Source organism: Cynara cardunculus (assembly GCF_001531365.2).
Source record: "Cynara cardunculus var. scolymus isolate 2C chromosome LG 11, CcrdV1, whole genome shotgun sequence".
Classification (NCBI taxonomy): Eukaryota; Viridiplantae; Streptophyta; class Magnoliopsida; order Asterales; family Asteraceae; genus Cynara; species Cynara cardunculus.
In genome coordinates this window covers 13,205,296-13,223,717 of record NC_037538.1, presented here as the reverse complement: position 1 = coordinate 13,223,717, position 18,422 = coordinate 13,205,296, and the positions used below count along the sequence as shown (strand labels likewise).

The window sequence follows — 18,422 nt, the reverse complement described above, 5'->3', positions numbered from 1 at the left end:
ATTTCATTATTAAACTTAAATTAAATTATAATAAAAAAATAAATTAAAGAAATTACATAAAAATGAAAACTTTTAAATAGTTGATTTGATATTAACATTGATATTTTTTTTCAAATTTATATTTTATTCAAAAATAAAATCATTATTGTTTTCTTAAAAACACATAACCAATACTATATTATAAAGCACTTGACAAAAACTCTTAAAAACCATTTTTATGCGTAAAGTACTGTTTATTAATGCATATTACTTAAAACTCAATATTACAAGTAGAATGTGCGTAAGTGCAACTTATTAAAGCTTCATATATGAATTCGTGTAACTAACTGTAAATAAACATAATCAAATACAAATAAACATCTCATTTTAAATATACAAAATCTAAAATATAATTAGGATAATCATTGAGTTCTAACAGAATACTTAATTATTATTTGTATAAAAAGTTATATTATAAACCAAAAATAAATTATTCCGTTATTAAACTTAAAAAAAATTATAATAAAAAAATTAAAGAAATTACATAAAAATGAGAACTTTTAAATAGTTGATTTGATATTAACATGAATATATTTTTTTTCAAATTTTTATTATATCTTCAAATTTGTATTTTATTCAAAAATAAAATCATTAATGCTTTCTAAAAAAAACATAAAATCGTATTATAATATCGGCAGAGACAAATAATAAACTAGAACATTAAAATCGAGATGTGTCTCGCTGCATTGCACGAGTACTCTTCTAGTAATATTTAAATATTGTTTTCTTAGTAATGCAAATAGGGTTGCAGGTTGATGTATGGGAGAAATGTTCTTCTCGAAGCTTAGAAGTCGGCAATATCTAATCTTCAGATTGATTTGAAATCCCGGTTTCAAAAACCGAGAAGTTGATCATGATTCTTAAATGATTTAGTACAATGAAATTCAGTTTGATTAGGATAGTCAAACCTACTCGATCTTGATCTCCCCATTTGCTACCAATATGATTTTGAACTAAATACAAACGCATTTTCATCCTGTACCTTTCCCCTCAGTTCGGTCCCCATCTCCGACATACTCCATCTACAAGTGTTCGTGGTTCGGTTTGAGAGGTTTTACCCCCAAACCATAAACTAAACTGCAATTGTGGTTAGAAAAATTTTCCAATATACATATCAATTTTAATGTTTTGTTTTATTTTGTCTTAATCGATGTATGTGCCACTGGAAAAACGATAATGTTTTTATTTTTGAAGAAAATATAAATTTGAAGGTATCATAAAATTTTGAAAAAAAAATGTATCATTTTATTTATCAAATTAAATATTTAAAAGTTATTGTTTTTTATGAAATTTCTTCAATTCGATTTTTTTTACTTATAATTTGATTTATATTTAGTAATGAATTCACTTATTTTTGGTTTAATAATACAATTTTTTATAAAGATAATATTAGTATTTTGATAGAATTCAATGATTATCTTAAATATAGTTGTTACTCTCTCAGTGATTTGATGATGATCCTTTTTTTATCTTACGAATAGTACTTTATCTTTATTCAGTTTCAGTGATCATCACTGATTTTTTGTTCAGTGATCGCTTAACAAGTATTATATCTCTCAGAGACAAGTATTTTTCAATAAGACAAAACTCACACCTCAAGAACCTTCAGTGATATCGAAGATAAAACTGAAGACATAAACAAGCAGTTCATGATATGATGCGGTTTCAGTGATAACAAGTCTATCTACAAATGTGTGAAATCTACTCAAGATTCAACATACACTGAAAGAAACCCTAGTGTTATTCAGGTGTCAGCGATCAAATAAATCTTGTTGAACAAGATTAGTTTTTGTCTTATCATCTTACACACAGAGAATAAACCCATATCTCTCAAATTAAAGCACTCGTACAGAGTCAATCTATTATCTCCAAACATGCATACCTAATTTGTGAAAGACTACTATTCAAATACGGCAAAAACATGTATATCTGAAGACAAATGACAAACTTACCTCTAGAAGCTTGCCACGTGCATTGTACTGCATGACTTGCATTTAATTCAATGAGTATAAATAGCCGAGAAATTCATCCTTCTCAAATAAACACCAAGCCAAGAAGATTACTTATTGAAGATCAACTTTCTACCCAAAAAGAGACTTATTCACAAGCACAAACTTCTTAACCTCTTGAAGTTATCTTTACTTTAAGTGAAAAACACCAACTAAGCTCTTTCTTTAGCGAAGTTTTTGTTTCTTCCTTTAACAAGTCTTTCATTTCTTGCTTTTCTGTATCTTATGTGTTCTCTAAATTGTTTTAGATAAGTTTTGTATTTTATCTTATTTCGCAAACAGTCTGTAAATTACGTATCGATCCTCTTTATCAATAATTTTTTTTTTCAAAAGTGAAAACTGTTGTGTTTATATTCATCTCTCCCCTTATACAAATTGTTACCTCTAAACTTTTGTAGATTCGTATAAGACCAACAAATACCTATCCAATATTTGATTATGTTTATCTACGGTTAATTACACGAATTCGAATATGAAATTTTAATAAGTTGTACATAAACATAATTTACTTATAATTTTGAATTTAAGTAATATGCATCAATAAACAATATTTAATGCATAAAAAATGGTCTTAAAAGTTTTTTTTGTCAAATGCTTTACAATATAGTATATATATATAATTCAATAAAAAAATAAGGAAAACAAAAATAGATAAAAAGCTCAAAATGCCTCTCACTTAAAGGGTATTTTTAATAGAGTTAGAAGGACGGAAATCCATAGCAATAACAAACCACAATGACGAAAACCATAATTTCTTAGAAACAAGGATGAAAGTTGCAAGTTTCACAAACTACAAGGATGGAAAACATAATTTATTCTAAATTTTTGAAGAAGGTAGCAATGCAAATTGTAAGAAGCCGAGGGGGATTTCCGTAACTTGAGGTCAAAAGATTAGGGATAGCAAAAGCCCCACGGAGAACACTCGATTCTCCGAATTTATAAACCGAGGATAGGGATATCCTTCATGAGATATTTTTGTTGATGTAACAACGTGATTATGTAAAACTTTTATTATTATGTATTGTAATTGATATATTTGTATCTGAACATTATATGTCTTTTTATATTATCCTTATAAAAATGTAACAATTAAAGTCCAAGTAATTATTATTTTTGATATTATATATCGTTTAAACGTAAAATTGACATTTATATACATAAATATGTAAAAACATTACGTAAAAAATTAAATTGTACAGATGAGGAAAATCCTCGATTACCCGATGAAGGTCCTTGTACCTACCCGGATGTCGTCTCAACAAAAAGATGTATATTTGTCGGTTCTGCCTGGCCCGAACCGGATCCGACCTGGTTACGTTATATAAGTACGTGTAACGAAGCGCGCAGTGCACGACTATCCCTTCAAAATCCCTAGTTCTTTCTTCGTCGTTTTTCGCTACAAGCACTAAATCTGAAAATTTTCCAACTACTGGAAGAAAGTCTTTGATATTATAATTCGATTCGAACTATTGTGTTGCAAAAATTCATATGTTTTTGGTTGCAGAGGGCGATTTGTCTTTAGGTGTTTGAATGGTTCCAATAGATTCTTCAGGAGTTGTAATGGCTGAAGAGAAGGAGCAGCATCACACCAGGAAACGACGACGTCTTACATGGGATGTGGCAGCATCACCAGCAGAACAACAAGAGGTTGGTTTCTGAGATTCACTTGATGGCGTTGGGAAACATCAGGGTTAGGTTTTCTTGGTTCATGATGGGATTTTCTTTGTAGGCTGAACTACGGCAGCCTGTGTTATGTCGCCACATCTCGCCGCCAAAAAGAGAGGATGATCGTGAGGGGCATTACACATACAGTCTTGGGGAGAATCTAACTCCTAGATGTGAGTTTTCTTTTGTCCTTCAATCTGTTTGTGTTGGTATCAACTCGATTTTTCATGTCTTTGCTGAAAATTGGATTTGTGTATGTTTTTGTATCAAACGTTTCTGCCATGCAAGCCTTGAAGCCTTAACAATATAATTTGTATACAAGGATGGTTTGTTTTTTTGGATGATAGTCACAGTTTAAACATCTTTCTATTCCACTTGGTGTTCTGCATCTTTCATCAGTTCACGTTTAATCAGGGAAGATATAATATAGTGGTTCATGTATATCAACTCTGCTGGCATAATTTTCTATTAGCCTCATGGTGAAGGATTTCAAATCGCTGGTTACAAGAAAGTATACTCTTTTTGGGTAAAGAACCACAAAGTATGTTATTTACAACATAAAAAGTACTAGAATCTGTACACGATAACCTCTAGACCTATAGATAGGCTTCATATAAGTCTAAAGAGTTGAAACAAATGAACACTGGACATGTTCAAGGTACAAAAGTGAATTACGAAAAAGCTAAAATGAAAATAAATTGAATTATGAAAAGAAGAATTACAAATCAAACGAAAAATAAATTCAATTATAAAACGCCTAACCTCGTGTTTCCGTACTTTAGAATCTTGATACAACATAACAACAACAAAAAAACCGTACTATTTCGGTTCTTTAAATGTTTTTAACATCATACCTGGCTCTTTTCATGTGCATGATTGATATAGAGTTCTGTTGTATTGAATTTGTAGATCTTGTTTGCTATTGTGCTGCTAATTATGTCATTTCAGATTCAAACTTTTGAACTAAGTTTTTGCCCGGAGGAAACATTATTGTATTCAAAAGCTGATACGGTAAATATAAATACAGAAGGGAGCACAAATATGTATATACATAATACATAATAAGATTGAGTATATCAAAACAAAATAAAGACTATAATTATGGCACAAATTGCACCTTCAACATGTGAAGGGAAGAGTTCAACAAACCAGTGGTTGCTTTTCTTCTTATTGTATGCCATTAATTTCTTGAACTCTTCACCTCATATGCTCTAATATATGGAAATCTCAGCATGGGCCTAAGCCATCTTTTGCACCTCCAAGTGATTCACTGGCAGTGATATGCTGCTTCATTATTTGGAAATTTTAGGGAATTATTTTGTTGGAACAAATAAACCTTTTACATCACCACCAACTTTTCTTTCTATGTTGTTTATTTGATCGCATAGGACGTGAAAGTTAGTAGCTTTTTTTGCAGTTGTATGTCTTTTCTCAAGAGGTCTATTATTATTTTTGTTTTGGTTTGTCGATACAATTTTGGCATGACTTATCCTGACCTTTTGTCATCTTTACCTAACCCAGCAACTGATCATTAAATTTTCTTTGATCTCATCCAGATAAAATACTGAGCAAGATGGGTGAAGGTTAGCAGTAAAGTGTCTGCTGTCTGCAAAATCTTATATTTTTAACTCTTCTTTTGTGGGTATCAGCAAATTGCTAGTGCTGTAGGCACATTTGGTCGAGTTTTGGAATGTTGGGATCGTCAAACCCGCGAATATGTAGCAATCAAGGTAATCCGAAGCATAAGAAAATATCGTGATGCAGCAATGATTGAAGTTGATGTACTTCAACAACTTGCTAAGAATGATAAAGGCAGATCACAGTATGTTTCTTTCACCTTTGTGTTAGGTTTCATAGTTCATGGATGATATGGTCTAATTTCTCCTTTCAATTATTTGTGCAGCTGTGTGCAGATCCTGAACTGGTTTGATTATCGCAATCATATATGCATAGTAAGTCTGTTGATGACTTGGTTCTGGTGTTTCTTCAGTCAACTAACCTTTGTTCATATGCAATTTTACGTAGTTCCCTACATGGTCTGCTTATCCCGTATTGAACTTTTTTGTTTCCTCTATTTCATCATTCACTGTTTGTTGATAAGGTGCTTCGTGTATATGTGATTCTTGTTAGAATATAAATTTACAGAGGCTGATTGCTAGTTAAGATTGTTCTCTCCATATGAACTTCATTCATAGTCACTGAACATGAAACCTCCTTTGAATGCATTTCACTGGTGATCAGGTGTTTGAGAAGCTTGGACCAAGTTTATTTGATTATCTAAAGAGAAATAAATACTGCCCATTCCCCGTGGATCTTGTTCGGGAAATTGGACGTCAGCTTTTGGAATCTGTAGCATGTGTGTAGATTATTCTTGGTCTTACTGTATCTCTTATCCCTTATTTTTCTATTCCAACCAGCTAGACAATAAAATATATCGTCTTTTTTGTCATCAATGGGTGTAACAAAGGATTATTACATTCTTTTTGGGTAACATTTTCGTTATGTATCATACTTGGCAGATATGCATAGTTTATGCTTAATCCATACTGACCTGAAGCCGGAAAATATACTTCTTGTATCTCCTGAATATTTAAAGCTTCCTGGCTACAAGGTAGATGACCTTTTGAGGTTGGGCCATTTTGTTGTTGGTGAGTCGGTTCAATTTCTTAAGTAATTTTTTGAAATGTTGCAGAGGGCTTCACAGGGTGAAACGCATTTCAGGTGCTTGCCAAAGTCAAGTGAAATTAAGCTGATTGATTTTGGCAGTACTGCTTATGATAATCAAAATCATAGCTCCATTGTTTCTACAAGACACTACCGAGCACCTGAAGTTATTCTAGGTAACTAGTTATTGTTGGCCAGCAGAGATGTGATTTTGTTTATATGCACATGAGGTGGCAAGTTGTCTCAACAAAAAGTGGAACCCTGCAACGTGGTTGGGTGAATTGAAAATGTTTTAGGAAGTGTAAGGAGTGTGACCATCCTTCAGTAAGTTTCAGATGACATCACTATCACCAGTGGGAAGATATCTAGATGTCTAGATTTCAAATCTCATACTTGGTTGTTGCCTGGATATCTGATTGAATGGGTGGTGGTAAAAGTTTCACTTCTTTGGGTGTGGTTTATTGGGTCGTCTGAGAAGAAATCCAGCTAGTTTTGATGCTTAAATTCACTGAAAATGAGACCAAATGAAATTATGAGTCCAGAAAAAAAAACATGTCCTAAGGTGTAGAATTTGTCGTTCGTTTAAATACAAGATAAAATGAGATAAATCAGTTCTGCACACAAATTTCTAGATATGCCTGTGGCAGATAGAGATATAACTCTTTATCTTTTTTCCTTCATCTATTCTGGAATATGACATACTTATAATCCCAATTTTACCGTCGTTCTTTTCATTTACTGAAAGGATCTCATAATAAGTGACCTTTGTGATGGATATCCACTTTGGTAGCGTTGTAATGGAATATTTGCTGACTAAATTGTTTAAGGGTTTCTTTCATTTGTTCCTTTTGATAGTATTTCCCAGATAAAGAATTCACTTTTGGTCCTGTGTATTAACTGCAATGAGCATTTATTCTGCATCATGCACCATTCAGTGTTTCCTTTATAATCTTTTCGTGTGACCTCCTTACAAATTGCCACTTGGCTTCTTATAGTGGTCTCTCTTGTAAATGCCATATGATGGCATGTCATTATATTGATCTTTATAATCTTAATCTCTAAACCCTTGTAGAATATTTAGAATATATTGAGGTCTTCTTGTATAAGACATTGTTCACTTTCCCTCTCAATCTTTTAATTAGTGGATTTTTATTATTATCGCAGGCCTTGGATGGAGTTACCCTTGTGATATGTGGAGTGTTGGTTGTATACTTGTTGAATTATGCTCGGTTCGTCTTCTTTTCTTCCTCCGTTTCAAGTCACGTGCAATGCAATGAAGTGATGACATATCATTTCATGTACTTATTGAAGATGATGTGATCTTTCAGGGTGAAGCCTTGTTCCAGACTCATGAGAACTTAGAACACTTAGCGATGATGGAGAGGGTATTGGGACCCTTGCCAGAGCATATGGTCAGAAGAGCCAAGTAAGACCTAGTTTGTTGAAACTTAAGCTTTTCTGTTTACACTTTATGTAATGCAAAACACTATTGTAATTTTTGTTGGACACCAAAGTAGATAGGCATTTAGTAGGAAAAGTAAGTTAAAAAACAATAAATATGTTCTATTGGGTTTGATATCTCAAGCTCATCAAAGTTGAATCATCTTGCTTCTTTTTCTTCATGATACCAATTTGCAATTTGTAAATCATGAAAGGGTTCAAATCAATTTTGCAATTTGTAACCGACATTCATATTTCTATGAACTGATTACAAATTGCAAAATTGATTTGAACCCTTTCATGAACTGTTCTTAACCCCGTCTTAATTTTCTTTAATACACAAGTGAAAAAACAAAAACCATTGAAACGGTCGTGAGATGCTATTGCTTGTTTTGTTTTTGTTCATTCAGTGTATATGCATGATGATAGAAAAAAATCATTACTTTTTCCTTTCCACTGATTAACACAGCCGGGGTGCGGAAAAGTACTTCAGACGATCAAGATTAAACTGGCCTGAAGGTGCAGTCTCCAGGGAGAGTATTAGAGCAGTGAGGAAGCTAGATCGATTGAAGGTTTTCTTCTTTCTATGTTAAACCATTTCAAAAACACTTGTGATGTTTTAAAATATATAACAGTACAAAACAAGCCAGGGAAGCGGAAAAATTGTATATTGTTGCATTCTTTTAACAAAACACAATAAAGAATAACCATCAATTATCATTCCAACAGACTGACAAAGTACAAAATGCAGAAGGTTATTCTTGATCACTCCAGTAGGGGAACAAAATAAAGAATTTTCTTTTTCTTTTTTAAAATAAGTGGCAGTCATGCAAAGTTTATTGTTGCATTTCCCGTATATAAAATATTATATACTTAAAAAAAATCCAAATATTTCAAAGGAATAAATATGATTCATGTTCTGTAGCTTCCTGGGTCAAAACTAAAGATCCATGGTTGTCATTTATGTAGTTCATGGTTTTTGTTCTGATTTAGATCTTATCTACTACATATTTGCAATGTATATAATTTAAATCGAGGGTGATCAACGATGATGGATGTCATTTATGTCTATCTGGAGAAGTTCCTCGAAGTTGCTGATGAATAAAAATCTGCTGTAGCCAAATCTCATATCCCCTCCCCGGCCACTAATCATGTGAAGCCACATCATCACTTTGTTGAAAGATGAATTACATAAAATAATGATGCCACGGAGAGGGGACATAAGATCTGGAGATGTTGGGAATGGGTTACACCTCAATGTATGTGGCCATACAGATTAACTTTCCGTCTTCTGATGATGCAGAATATGATATCACAGTATGTTCCAGTTGGATGTTCAAGATCATCCATTGTTGATCTGCTTTATGGGTTATTGGAGTTTGATCCTGCGGAGCGTATCACTGCCCGACAAGCTCTTGATCATCCATTTTTCAGGAACATCCCTGCATAAGATGTAAGGGTAGGAAACAAATTCATTAGACCAACACTTTCATTCGACTGCACCTAACATGTACCCCCCATTCTGTGACAGAACGGACCCGATTCATCCTTGGTTTTTTCTTTCGAAATGAGAATGCTAGAATTAGTTGGTGGTTGCAGGTCCATGGTACCAAGTGCTGATGAGAACATTCTTGATTTGGTGGACAAGCACCCGAAGAGAGGAGAGATGGTGAAGTTTAGGTTGGTATTCGAATACAACCATTGGGCTGATTCTGGTGGTGGTTTTTTTGACCGATTCAGATAATCAGTTTTTAGTGTGATGATCGTCATCTCTTTTGGGGTTTACAATGGTGAATTGGTGATCGTCGTAAGGAAGGCATTTGTTCATGTGTTGATTGATGCACAATAATTTTTGCAGCTTTTTGAACTTATATTCGGCACTGGTAAGGTTGGTTGATCATCAATTTGGGCAGTTGCGTTTAGGTTTTTGGTAGCGTTTGGTGTGTAGGTAGGACATAACACAACCAATTGTCTGTCTTGTGCTTGGTACGGACTGGATCTTTGTGTGAGATGTTATAATGACCAGATTACCCCTTACATACTGTTTCTTTTTTCTAGTCATATAATAGTTATAAATTGAACAAATAATTTTTCTAGTCATGTAAATAAACCTAGTTACAAGTTTTGTTGTGGTTTTATTAAAATTTTGAATAGAAATCCAGATCGCCAATCGATCATTCTCGATCTTTGGCCAGTCACCGGTGAAAAGCACAACCGAGCACCGCCATCACCTTCTCCGGCCATTACCCGTCACTAGTTAAGCTATCAAACAGATTCGATCCAATGTTCATCCAAAAAACCTTGAGTTTCAAAAGAATATGTTGAGTGTGAGAGTTTTCGTTAGAATTTGGAGGATCGTGGTGGATCTAGGATATCACATGATTGGGGACGCGCCTAAGGGTATAGAAAAACGAAGTCCAACGTTGAATTGCCCATCCGAACCGAATGAGGTTCAGGTTAAATGGTTTTAGGTTATTCAGTTTTCGTATTACCTCGAAATCGTTTGCAAGACGCCATTGACGGCAACAAAGAACGCATAATCTTACAAAATTAATAAGCGTTCCAAAATAAATGACGAAATTAAAAAAATCATCTCAGTAAAAGGCCGACAATATCCAGGTAAACAGTTTTATTTATAAACAATTTTATACAATTTTCATATACATAAATATGTAATTGCATCAAATTTGAATGAAATTTTTTATATAATTGATGGTAGTTTGAAAAAATTTGGTTCGTATAAAGAAATTGTTTTTTTATTCGGTTTGGAAGATCCTTATGAATTGGCCGAGGCTTGGTGGAGGCTATTGCAATGACAATGGTTGTGGTAATAGATGCAGTGGTGATTGTGGACGTCGGTGACTGTGGTGGACTATGGTGGTGATGGTCGGTAGTGGTAGATGAGGTAGTTTGACTGATTTGGTATAGGTTGAAGTGATGGTGGGCAATGGTGGTGATAGTGGCAGTTGATGGTGGTGGATAACGGTGATTGTTGAGGATGTAAAGATGGTAGACAAGAGTTGCGAGGGAGGTTACTGTAGCAACAATGGTGGTGATGGTTGGTATACGTTGGTGACTATAAAAAACATGAAGACGGTTGACAGTGGTGGTTCTGGTGACTGGCAGTGGTGGATGAGGTTGTTTGTGGTTGGCGTGTTGAAGGTAAAAGTTGTGGTTGACGGTGGTAATGGTAGACGGTGATAGGGTGGTGGTTATGGTGGAAATGGCCGACGGTGGTTGTGGAGGTGGTGGATGAGGTTATAGTAATGGAGGTTGACTGTGACTGCCAGTAATGTGATGCCGATGACGACGAGTGGTTGTGACTATTGAAATAACCATATTAGAGTTATATCAAATGATGGTAAATTGTGATATAAACCCTTAGGGTGTGTTAGATTCGGGCAAGTTTATAAAAATGAAAAATAATTTTCATTTTCTCCGGTTTAACCTGAAATGAAAATTGGGTTTTGTGGGAGAAATGAGGAGGTGCATCTGGCTTCTTGACTTGTTATTAAGAGATTTTGAAATTGTATGCTTTAATCAACCATATATTATGGTTTAAAATGATGTGTTTTAAGACTTTTAGCTTTAATGGATTGTATTTTATGTTTTAAATGTTGTTTTAAGACTTTTATAAAATTTGGGGTGTTTGAGATTACGTATTTGAAAAGACTTATGTTTTTTTTACAGAAGTACTTATCAACTTATTATAAGTTAGAACGGTTTAACTTCTTCAAAAAACTCTTAATTACCGGTTTGACACCGATATAAATTGTTTAATCAAACACTCAAAAATATTTATTACCAATACCAAATCCGAACAGCCATACACAAGAAACAAATACGGCCGTGAAATACTAGAGCATACATTCTATCACCACTCTAACGGTAAGGTGGTTGAGACCTCCGCCCTCTTTCGATACACTCGAGGAGCCACTTCACACATCAAGACTCTCCTTCTTCCTCACTTCTTCTGCATTTGTTGATCAAATTCTCTGATTCTTCAAGGAATCCATATAACTTCTTAATTGAAGCCATCCAATATTTACCCTGTCAAATTGAGGCCGGCATTTTCCTTTTCATTTGGAACTCATTCGCTCTCAATTTGCTGCCCTAAATACAATCGATTTGCAACCGTAATTTCTAAATCAATCTGCTAACACCCACGATCGATCTGCTGACTGCTCCCCTAAATCGATCAATTTGCTCGACTGCTCCTGAACTGTAAGCCCATAATCGATCTACTCCTGCCTCCTAAATCAGGTATTCTTTCTCAGTTTCTTGCTTACTGCTTAGATGATAAAAAGAAATGGAAATGTCTTTCATTATAGATGAAAAAAAAGGTAGAAAATATTTTGCATTCTTTGATTCTTTCTTGCTTACACGTTGCCTTCCAATTTGGTCACCTTCGTCTGAAATTCTCCCCGGTTGCTTAAACGTCTCAAAATTCTACTAGAGGAATATAATATAACAATGTTTTGACCATTATTAGTGAACACCCTAGTCTGAAACTTGTTTGGGATTGTTAGGCTTGATAATCCCCGCAAGGAATTGATAACATGAATGGGTGACCCGATATCAAACCACCAAGAATTTTTATGCTAAAAAGAATTTGACTCATTATTAAAACCCTTTTTGAAAATAAATTACCTTTCTCATTGAGGTAGCCTTAAACCCCTCACAATCTTTCTTAAAATGATCAGCCTTCTTACAAAAGAAGCATTTCATAACAGGTTTAACGGACTTGCCCTTTATCTTTGTTGTTATCATTCTTTTGAGTGATCTTAGAAGTACCAACCTTGTGCCAATTCTTGAATTTTGTCTTGGTAATCAGATTTGGAGCAACTTGTTTTCCCTTTTTACTAGATTCATCCTCAATCTCAACACAGAGTGAGATCAATCATTCACAGTCCACTGCTCCTTTTGAGTCTTGTATAATTGCTTGAGATTGTCATACTCGTTAGGCAATTTGTTAAAAGCATGTGTTCAACATTCATTCTATATATTATGAACATGATATGAGTATGAAAATAATATACCACGTTGTGAGTTCCATGATATAAAGATTCTGTCATCTGTGTGATGCATCAACCTCTAAATGATTTCTTAATATATAAACATATTATATGTACTATTAGATTCCAAATAATTGACCAAGATTTCTATGGAAATTTGGCCAATTTAATTTTAAGATATATGACATATTCTTGAACAATCATATGACAGTTTCTTGTATACAAAACTAAGGGAAGATAGAATAACTAATAAGTAAAGGAATAAGGGTAGTTATGTAATTGAACTAGGTCAAGTGGTTGGAGGGTGTTATGTAGAGAAGGTTGGTTAGTTTGGGGGGTTTTCTGTTTTCTTTGTAATTCCTTGAGTGGGAGTTTGGGAGAGTATCTGACATTATCATCTTACATTGTGACCATTGATTTCTTGCAGCCATCTTTCTTTTGCTTGATGTGCTAGTACCATACACTATTTGTAACCTTGTTGTATGTACAAACAATTTTGTCAATGTGAGACCCCCATGACATTTCCAAGAACACTACCTCAAACTCCCATTAAGCTGAAGTAAAAAGAACGAGTTCCACATTAAGAACAAGTTCAATATTGAAACTGCATAAGAATTCGGAAGTTCAGAATTCTTATAGGGACACCAAGAGATCGTTCAACTTCATGGAATTCCCAAAAGTACTGTCTGATAGGGATACCAAATTTCTATGTCATTTTTGCTGAACTCTATGGAAGTTCGTTGGGATGAAATTGCTATTTAGTACCTCACATCACCCACAGTCTGCAAGTAACAAACCAGACATTGGGTACACTTCTCCGAGGATTGGTAAGCCAAACTACCAAGGATTAGGATGTAAAGTTGGCACATGCTGAATTTACTTATAACAGGCACCTTCTTCGACAACGGAGACTTCCCCTTTTGAGGTAGTATACAGAGTTAACCTGTTTGTTCCTATTGCTTTGATCACTATCCCTTGCAAGGACATCCTAAACTTCGATGCTAAAGCCAGGCAAGAGACATTTTTCAAGACTTGTGGACAAGTGAGAAAGCAGATTGAAAAGATGAATTCCAAATACAAAGAAAGAGCAAACAGAAATAGGCGCCAATCGGAATTGCAACCAGGAGATCTTGTTTGGCTTAGCTTCACAAAGAAAGGTTTGTCTCCCTATTCGGATGATGGAAATTTGAGGACAAATTCTTTTCAAGACGGAGGGAATGAACATGATGTTGAAACTTCACAACTTAGGACTACCCGTCCCTGACCGACGAATTTTATTGATAAGTTTGATGCTGCATCATACGAATCCATCTCTCTAATGAGTGACATTTCGGGTTAAAATCGGACAGCAAGGGTACTTTCTTCTCATGGGTCAACGAAGCATAGTTGGGTGATGGATTCTTATTTATGGTTTTGATTATTGTTAGGAGTTCTTTTATTTTTATTCAGAGTTTTTTAAGGTTTCCTAGTTTAAGTAGGTCTAAGAAAACTATCCTTATCTGATAGCTGGGAGTCTTTAAATAGGACCATAGTCTTGTTTCTTAATCATCTTGGAGAAAAATAACAATTACACTTTGTGTGAACCAAGTTTTCTTTCGATTGAAAACAACTAATATTGATCGAGATTTCAATATTAGAACCTTGGGTGATTGCGATTCAATCTAAGTTCATTCACTCTTTACGCCGCTCGTATTATCGATCGAGGATTGATCTGGTTCCTCATCATACGCTTTAAACATTAGGAGGATTACAAGCAAGTAGTAATATGGGTATTGATGAACAAATTGTCATTTTCTTTCACATTATTGCTCATAATGTCAAGAATCGGGTGTCACATGTCGTTTTCATCATTTAGGGGCAACCATTAGTAGATTTTTTAGGAGAGTTTGCATCGCGTCATAAGATTACATCCACATTTGCTTAAGAAACCTGAACTTGTTTTTGAGGACTATACCAATGGAAGATGGAAATGGTTCAAGGTATATGTAATTATTAATGTTTTATAATTGACACATAAGTAACATAAAATAGCAAATGACCGTTTGTTTTTATGGTTGGTGGTAAGTATTTCTTGGAGTACCCATCTTTGGTACTTATTTTTAGGTATAGTTTATGTTGGACCAATGACCGGTTTGCTTTGAAAACAATATCTTTGGTTTATGTTAGACCAATAATCAGTTTATAAATGTGTATGAACAATACTTTTTGGTACTTATTGCGTGGATTATGGTTTCGCAACCTCTTGCCATGTGTAAGAATGGTTTGGTTAAAATATTTATGTATGTATTTGATGTGGCAACATTATGAACAGTTTTGTTTATGATTATATAAATTTTTTACACGTTTTATGCTTATATATGGATCTAATAAATGGTAATTTACATTTTTTTTTCATATTAAATGTTAATTTTATTAATATTTATACTTTGAAAAAAATTAAAAAGAATTCAAAAAAAGAGTATTTTTGTCATTTTTCATTATTCCATTCCAATATCTTATAAACCAAACAGACAAATTCCAATTCATTTTCATTTGACAGGTTGCATTCCATTTTCTTTGACAAATTCCATTCCTTCAAAACACATTTTGCAAACCAAACATCGCCTAACTCTTATAAGTGCTCATATATGTTTAATAGTTTCATTATTTGAGCCCGAATTAAGCATTTCATTGTGTTGAACCTTTCTGTTTTGCTGCTGTAGTTTTAGTTATTTAATCTGATTTGCTGCTGTAGTTGCAGTTATTAATCTGATTTGTTATTGTAGTTGTTCAAAATTTCTGCTGATGTAGTTATTTAATCTGATTTACTGCTGTATTTATCCAATATGATTTGCTGCCGAATCTATTGCTTATTCATTTGGTTTGCTGCTGAATGCTGATGTTAAGTCGTGTTAAATACTTTATTGCTTATTTTGTTTGAATATAAGCTTTTCTGTGAATCTAGCCGAATATAAGCTTTCTGTTTGGAACTGATTTCTTAGAGTTCTCTATCGTATTTGGTGACGAAATGTCGCAAACTTCCTTGCCTATGTCATTTCACAAAAAGCACGATGCAACGAGCTTGAAAATCGATATAAAATGGACAAAAACTGATCCCCTGTAATTATCTTATAAGGAATTTTTATTTTTATTTCATAATCAAATTTTATATTATTTAATAATTAATTTTTGTGCCACCACTAACAAAAATCCTGGATTTGCCCGTGTCTACAGTCTTTAAGAAATCGATCAAAACAATCAACGATGGCTCAACTCCTCAACTCCTTCATTCCGACTTCTCCCTGCCTCCGCCGTCAATCTATGCCTTCACTCACTCAACCTACCTCCCGAAAACCTCAAATTCAAGCCAAGATCCGAGAGATCTTCATGCCGGCATTGAGTTCTACCATGACTGAAGGAAAGATCGTCTCTTGGGTGAAGTCCGAAGGTGACAAGCTCTCTAAAGGCGAGTCAGTTGTCGTTGTAGAATCTGATAAAGCTGACATGGATGTTGAGACATTTTACGACGGCTACTTGGCTGCCATCATGGTTGAAGAAGGTGGAGTTGCTGCCGTCGGCTCTGCTATTGCCCTCCTTGCCGAAACCGAAGATGAAATTGCTCAAGCTACATCCAAGGCGAAAGAACAATCTTCTTCCTCATCCTCATCTGCTGCTCCCTCATCGCCTCCTCCAGTAGAAACAAAAATACCWGATTCCRTCCCTGTTGCAACTGTAGTGAAGCCGGCTATGGTGACGGCAGTGGTTTCAACACACCCGGCTTCTGGTGGAGGGAAGAGGATTGTGGCATCTCCCTATGCGAAAAAGCTTGCTAAGGAATTGAATGTTGATTTGAGTGGTGTGGTTGGTAGTGGACCGATGGGAAGGATTGTTGCCAAAGATGTAGAGGCTGCAGTTGTTTCTGGGGCTGTTGCTGCTGCTGCTGCTGCAGTGGCTGAGCCAACTAAGCAACTGTTTGTGGCTCCAGGGATTGAGTTGGGTTCTGTTGTTCCATTTACTACAATGCAGGGTGCTGTCAGTAGGAACATGGTTGAGAGTCTTGGAGTGCCTACATTCAGAGTGGGGTATACAATTACCACTGATGCCCTTGATGCTCTCTATAAAAAGGTAAACTTTTGATCAACTGTTATTGTCCAAATGTGATTGGCTGTTCATTTCCATGTTGTTTGAATGAATCTGTATGTTTTGGAGTTTACATGAACTAGTTGAAAATGATATCTTGACGTTTATTACTTGCTGAATGTATGTTTTTATTCAAAAGAAAAGAGTGTAGAAATGTAGAATTCTACAAGCAAGCCGGTTGCTCCTTTTGCCCAGAAGGTTGTTGGATCATGAAAATGACCTGTTTGCTAATAGCAAATGAAAGCCCATACAAATGATCGGCTTCAACCTTCACAAAGCGAAGGAGCTCTGGACCACTAGGATTGTGCGGGGTTGAAACAGGGTTTTAGGTTCACTCATTCCAACCATATATTTTTCTCACGATGATCTACAGGTCATGTAAAAACTTAGTATGAAGTGAAGCTTTTCTGTTAGCATTTGTTTTTCATGCTTCTATCATTGTATATGTTTTACTATAATCATCTACCTGTGTTAATTTGTAGATTAAGCCGAAGGGAGTGACTATGACAGCACTGTTAGCCAAGGCCACGGCGCTTGCATTGGCTAAACACCCTGTTGTGAATTCAAGTTGTAGAGATGGAAAGAGCTTTACATACAACAGTAGTATAAACATTGCAGTTGCAGTGGCCATAGATGGTGGGTTGATTACTCCTGTGCTGCAGAATGCTGATAAGGTGAACTTTTATAATTTGTTAGGGCAGTCTTAGCTTATTTGATGGATACCTTTATCTGGGGCATGTTTATATACTTTTATATTCTATTGTTTGTTTAAGGTTGATATTTATTCATTGTCGAGAAAGTGGAAAGAGTTGGTGGACAAGGCCCGGGCGAAGCAGCTACAACCTCAGGAATACAGCACAGGTATTCTTTTTGTCTACTTCCCAATAATCATTTGAAGCCTACGTCTATCTAAAATCTATATGGTGCTCTCTCTGTCCCACAACTAGAGTTCACTTTTGACTGGTAGTTCTTATCTAGTAACATTTTGTTTATATACAATCTAAAATAGTTCATATTTTTTCTAATCGATGTTTGAGGCCGAAGGTATATGGTCTTGTGGCATCCCCCTCCAAGCTTTTCTTTGCTAGAAATTATTTTGCATTAGAGCGAAATAGGATAACACAACAACTAGCAACTAAATCAGTAAAAAGAGCAACACAATTCCTGTTAATTGTAGTGTCAGGTAGTGGCAGAAACAGAAAAAAACTGATGGTGATTTCAGTACTAATAGAATGAGATAGTAGATGGTTTGTTTAATAATGATGCCATCAAGAAGTTTAATGGGATGTTTGGTAGATGCAGAAGAGAGACTGAAGGATTTGGTGCAGGATGAAAAATGGCTGTTTAATATCATCCAGTTCCACCTGCCCCAAACACTCTCTCAAGTCACATATCTATACTATATTATAAAGCATTTGGCTAAAACTCTTAAAAACTCTTAAAACTCTTAAACTCTTAAAAACTCTTAAAC

General features: G+C 34.8%; 2 protein-coding genes across 8 annotated transcripts in view; both read left to right on the top strand.

The window, feature by feature from the left end:
- The first annotated feature begins 3,406 nt into the window (after positions 1-3,406).
- On the top strand, positions 3,407-9,854 carry LOC112521058 (serine/threonine-protein kinase AFC3). Of its 7 annotated transcripts, none has more exons than XR_003070080.1 (13): positions 3,407-3,695; positions 3,778-3,886; positions 5,270-5,296; positions 5,382-5,535; positions 5,617-5,665; positions 5,955-6,069; positions 6,233-6,324; positions 6,406-6,553; positions 7,542-7,606; positions 7,706-7,803; positions 8,287-8,389; positions 9,121-9,327; positions 9,417-9,854. XR_003070080.1 is itself a non-coding variant. In XM_025129691.1 (13 exons), the coding sequence occupies exons 1-12, from the start codon at positions 3,579-3,581 to the stop codon at positions 9,265-9,267; spliced, it is 1,224 nt and encodes a 407-aa protein (XP_024985459.1). In that variant the 5' UTR covers positions 3,407-3,578; the 3' UTR covers positions 9,268-9,270; positions 9,417-9,854. The 7 variants fall into 7 exon arrangements, 6 of the variants coding, with proteins under 6 accessions (XP_024985459.1, XP_024985456.1, XP_024985457.1 ...); XM_025129691.1 differs by having other exon boundaries at positions 9,121-9,270; XM_025129688.1 differs by having other exon boundaries at positions 9,121-9,270; positions 9,349-9,854.
- A 1,846-nt stretch (positions 9,855-11,700) lies between these two features.
- Positions 11,701-18,422, top strand: part of LOC112521970 (dihydrolipoyllysine-residue acetyltransferase component 5 of pyruvate dehydrogenase complex, chloroplastic-like) — an 11,999-nt gene continuing 5,277 nt past the window's right edge. Inside the window, exons 1-4 of the mRNA XM_025130993.1 lie at positions 11,701-12,080; positions 16,046-16,936; positions 17,434-17,625; positions 17,725-17,812. Coding sequence (XP_024986761.1) covers positions 16,076-16,936; positions 17,434-17,625; positions 17,725-17,812 — 1,141 coding nt within the window. The 5' untranslated portion in view covers positions 11,701-12,080; positions 16,046-16,075. The remainder of the gene's footprint in view (positions 12,081-16,045; positions 16,937-17,433; positions 17,626-17,724; positions 17,813-18,422) is intronic.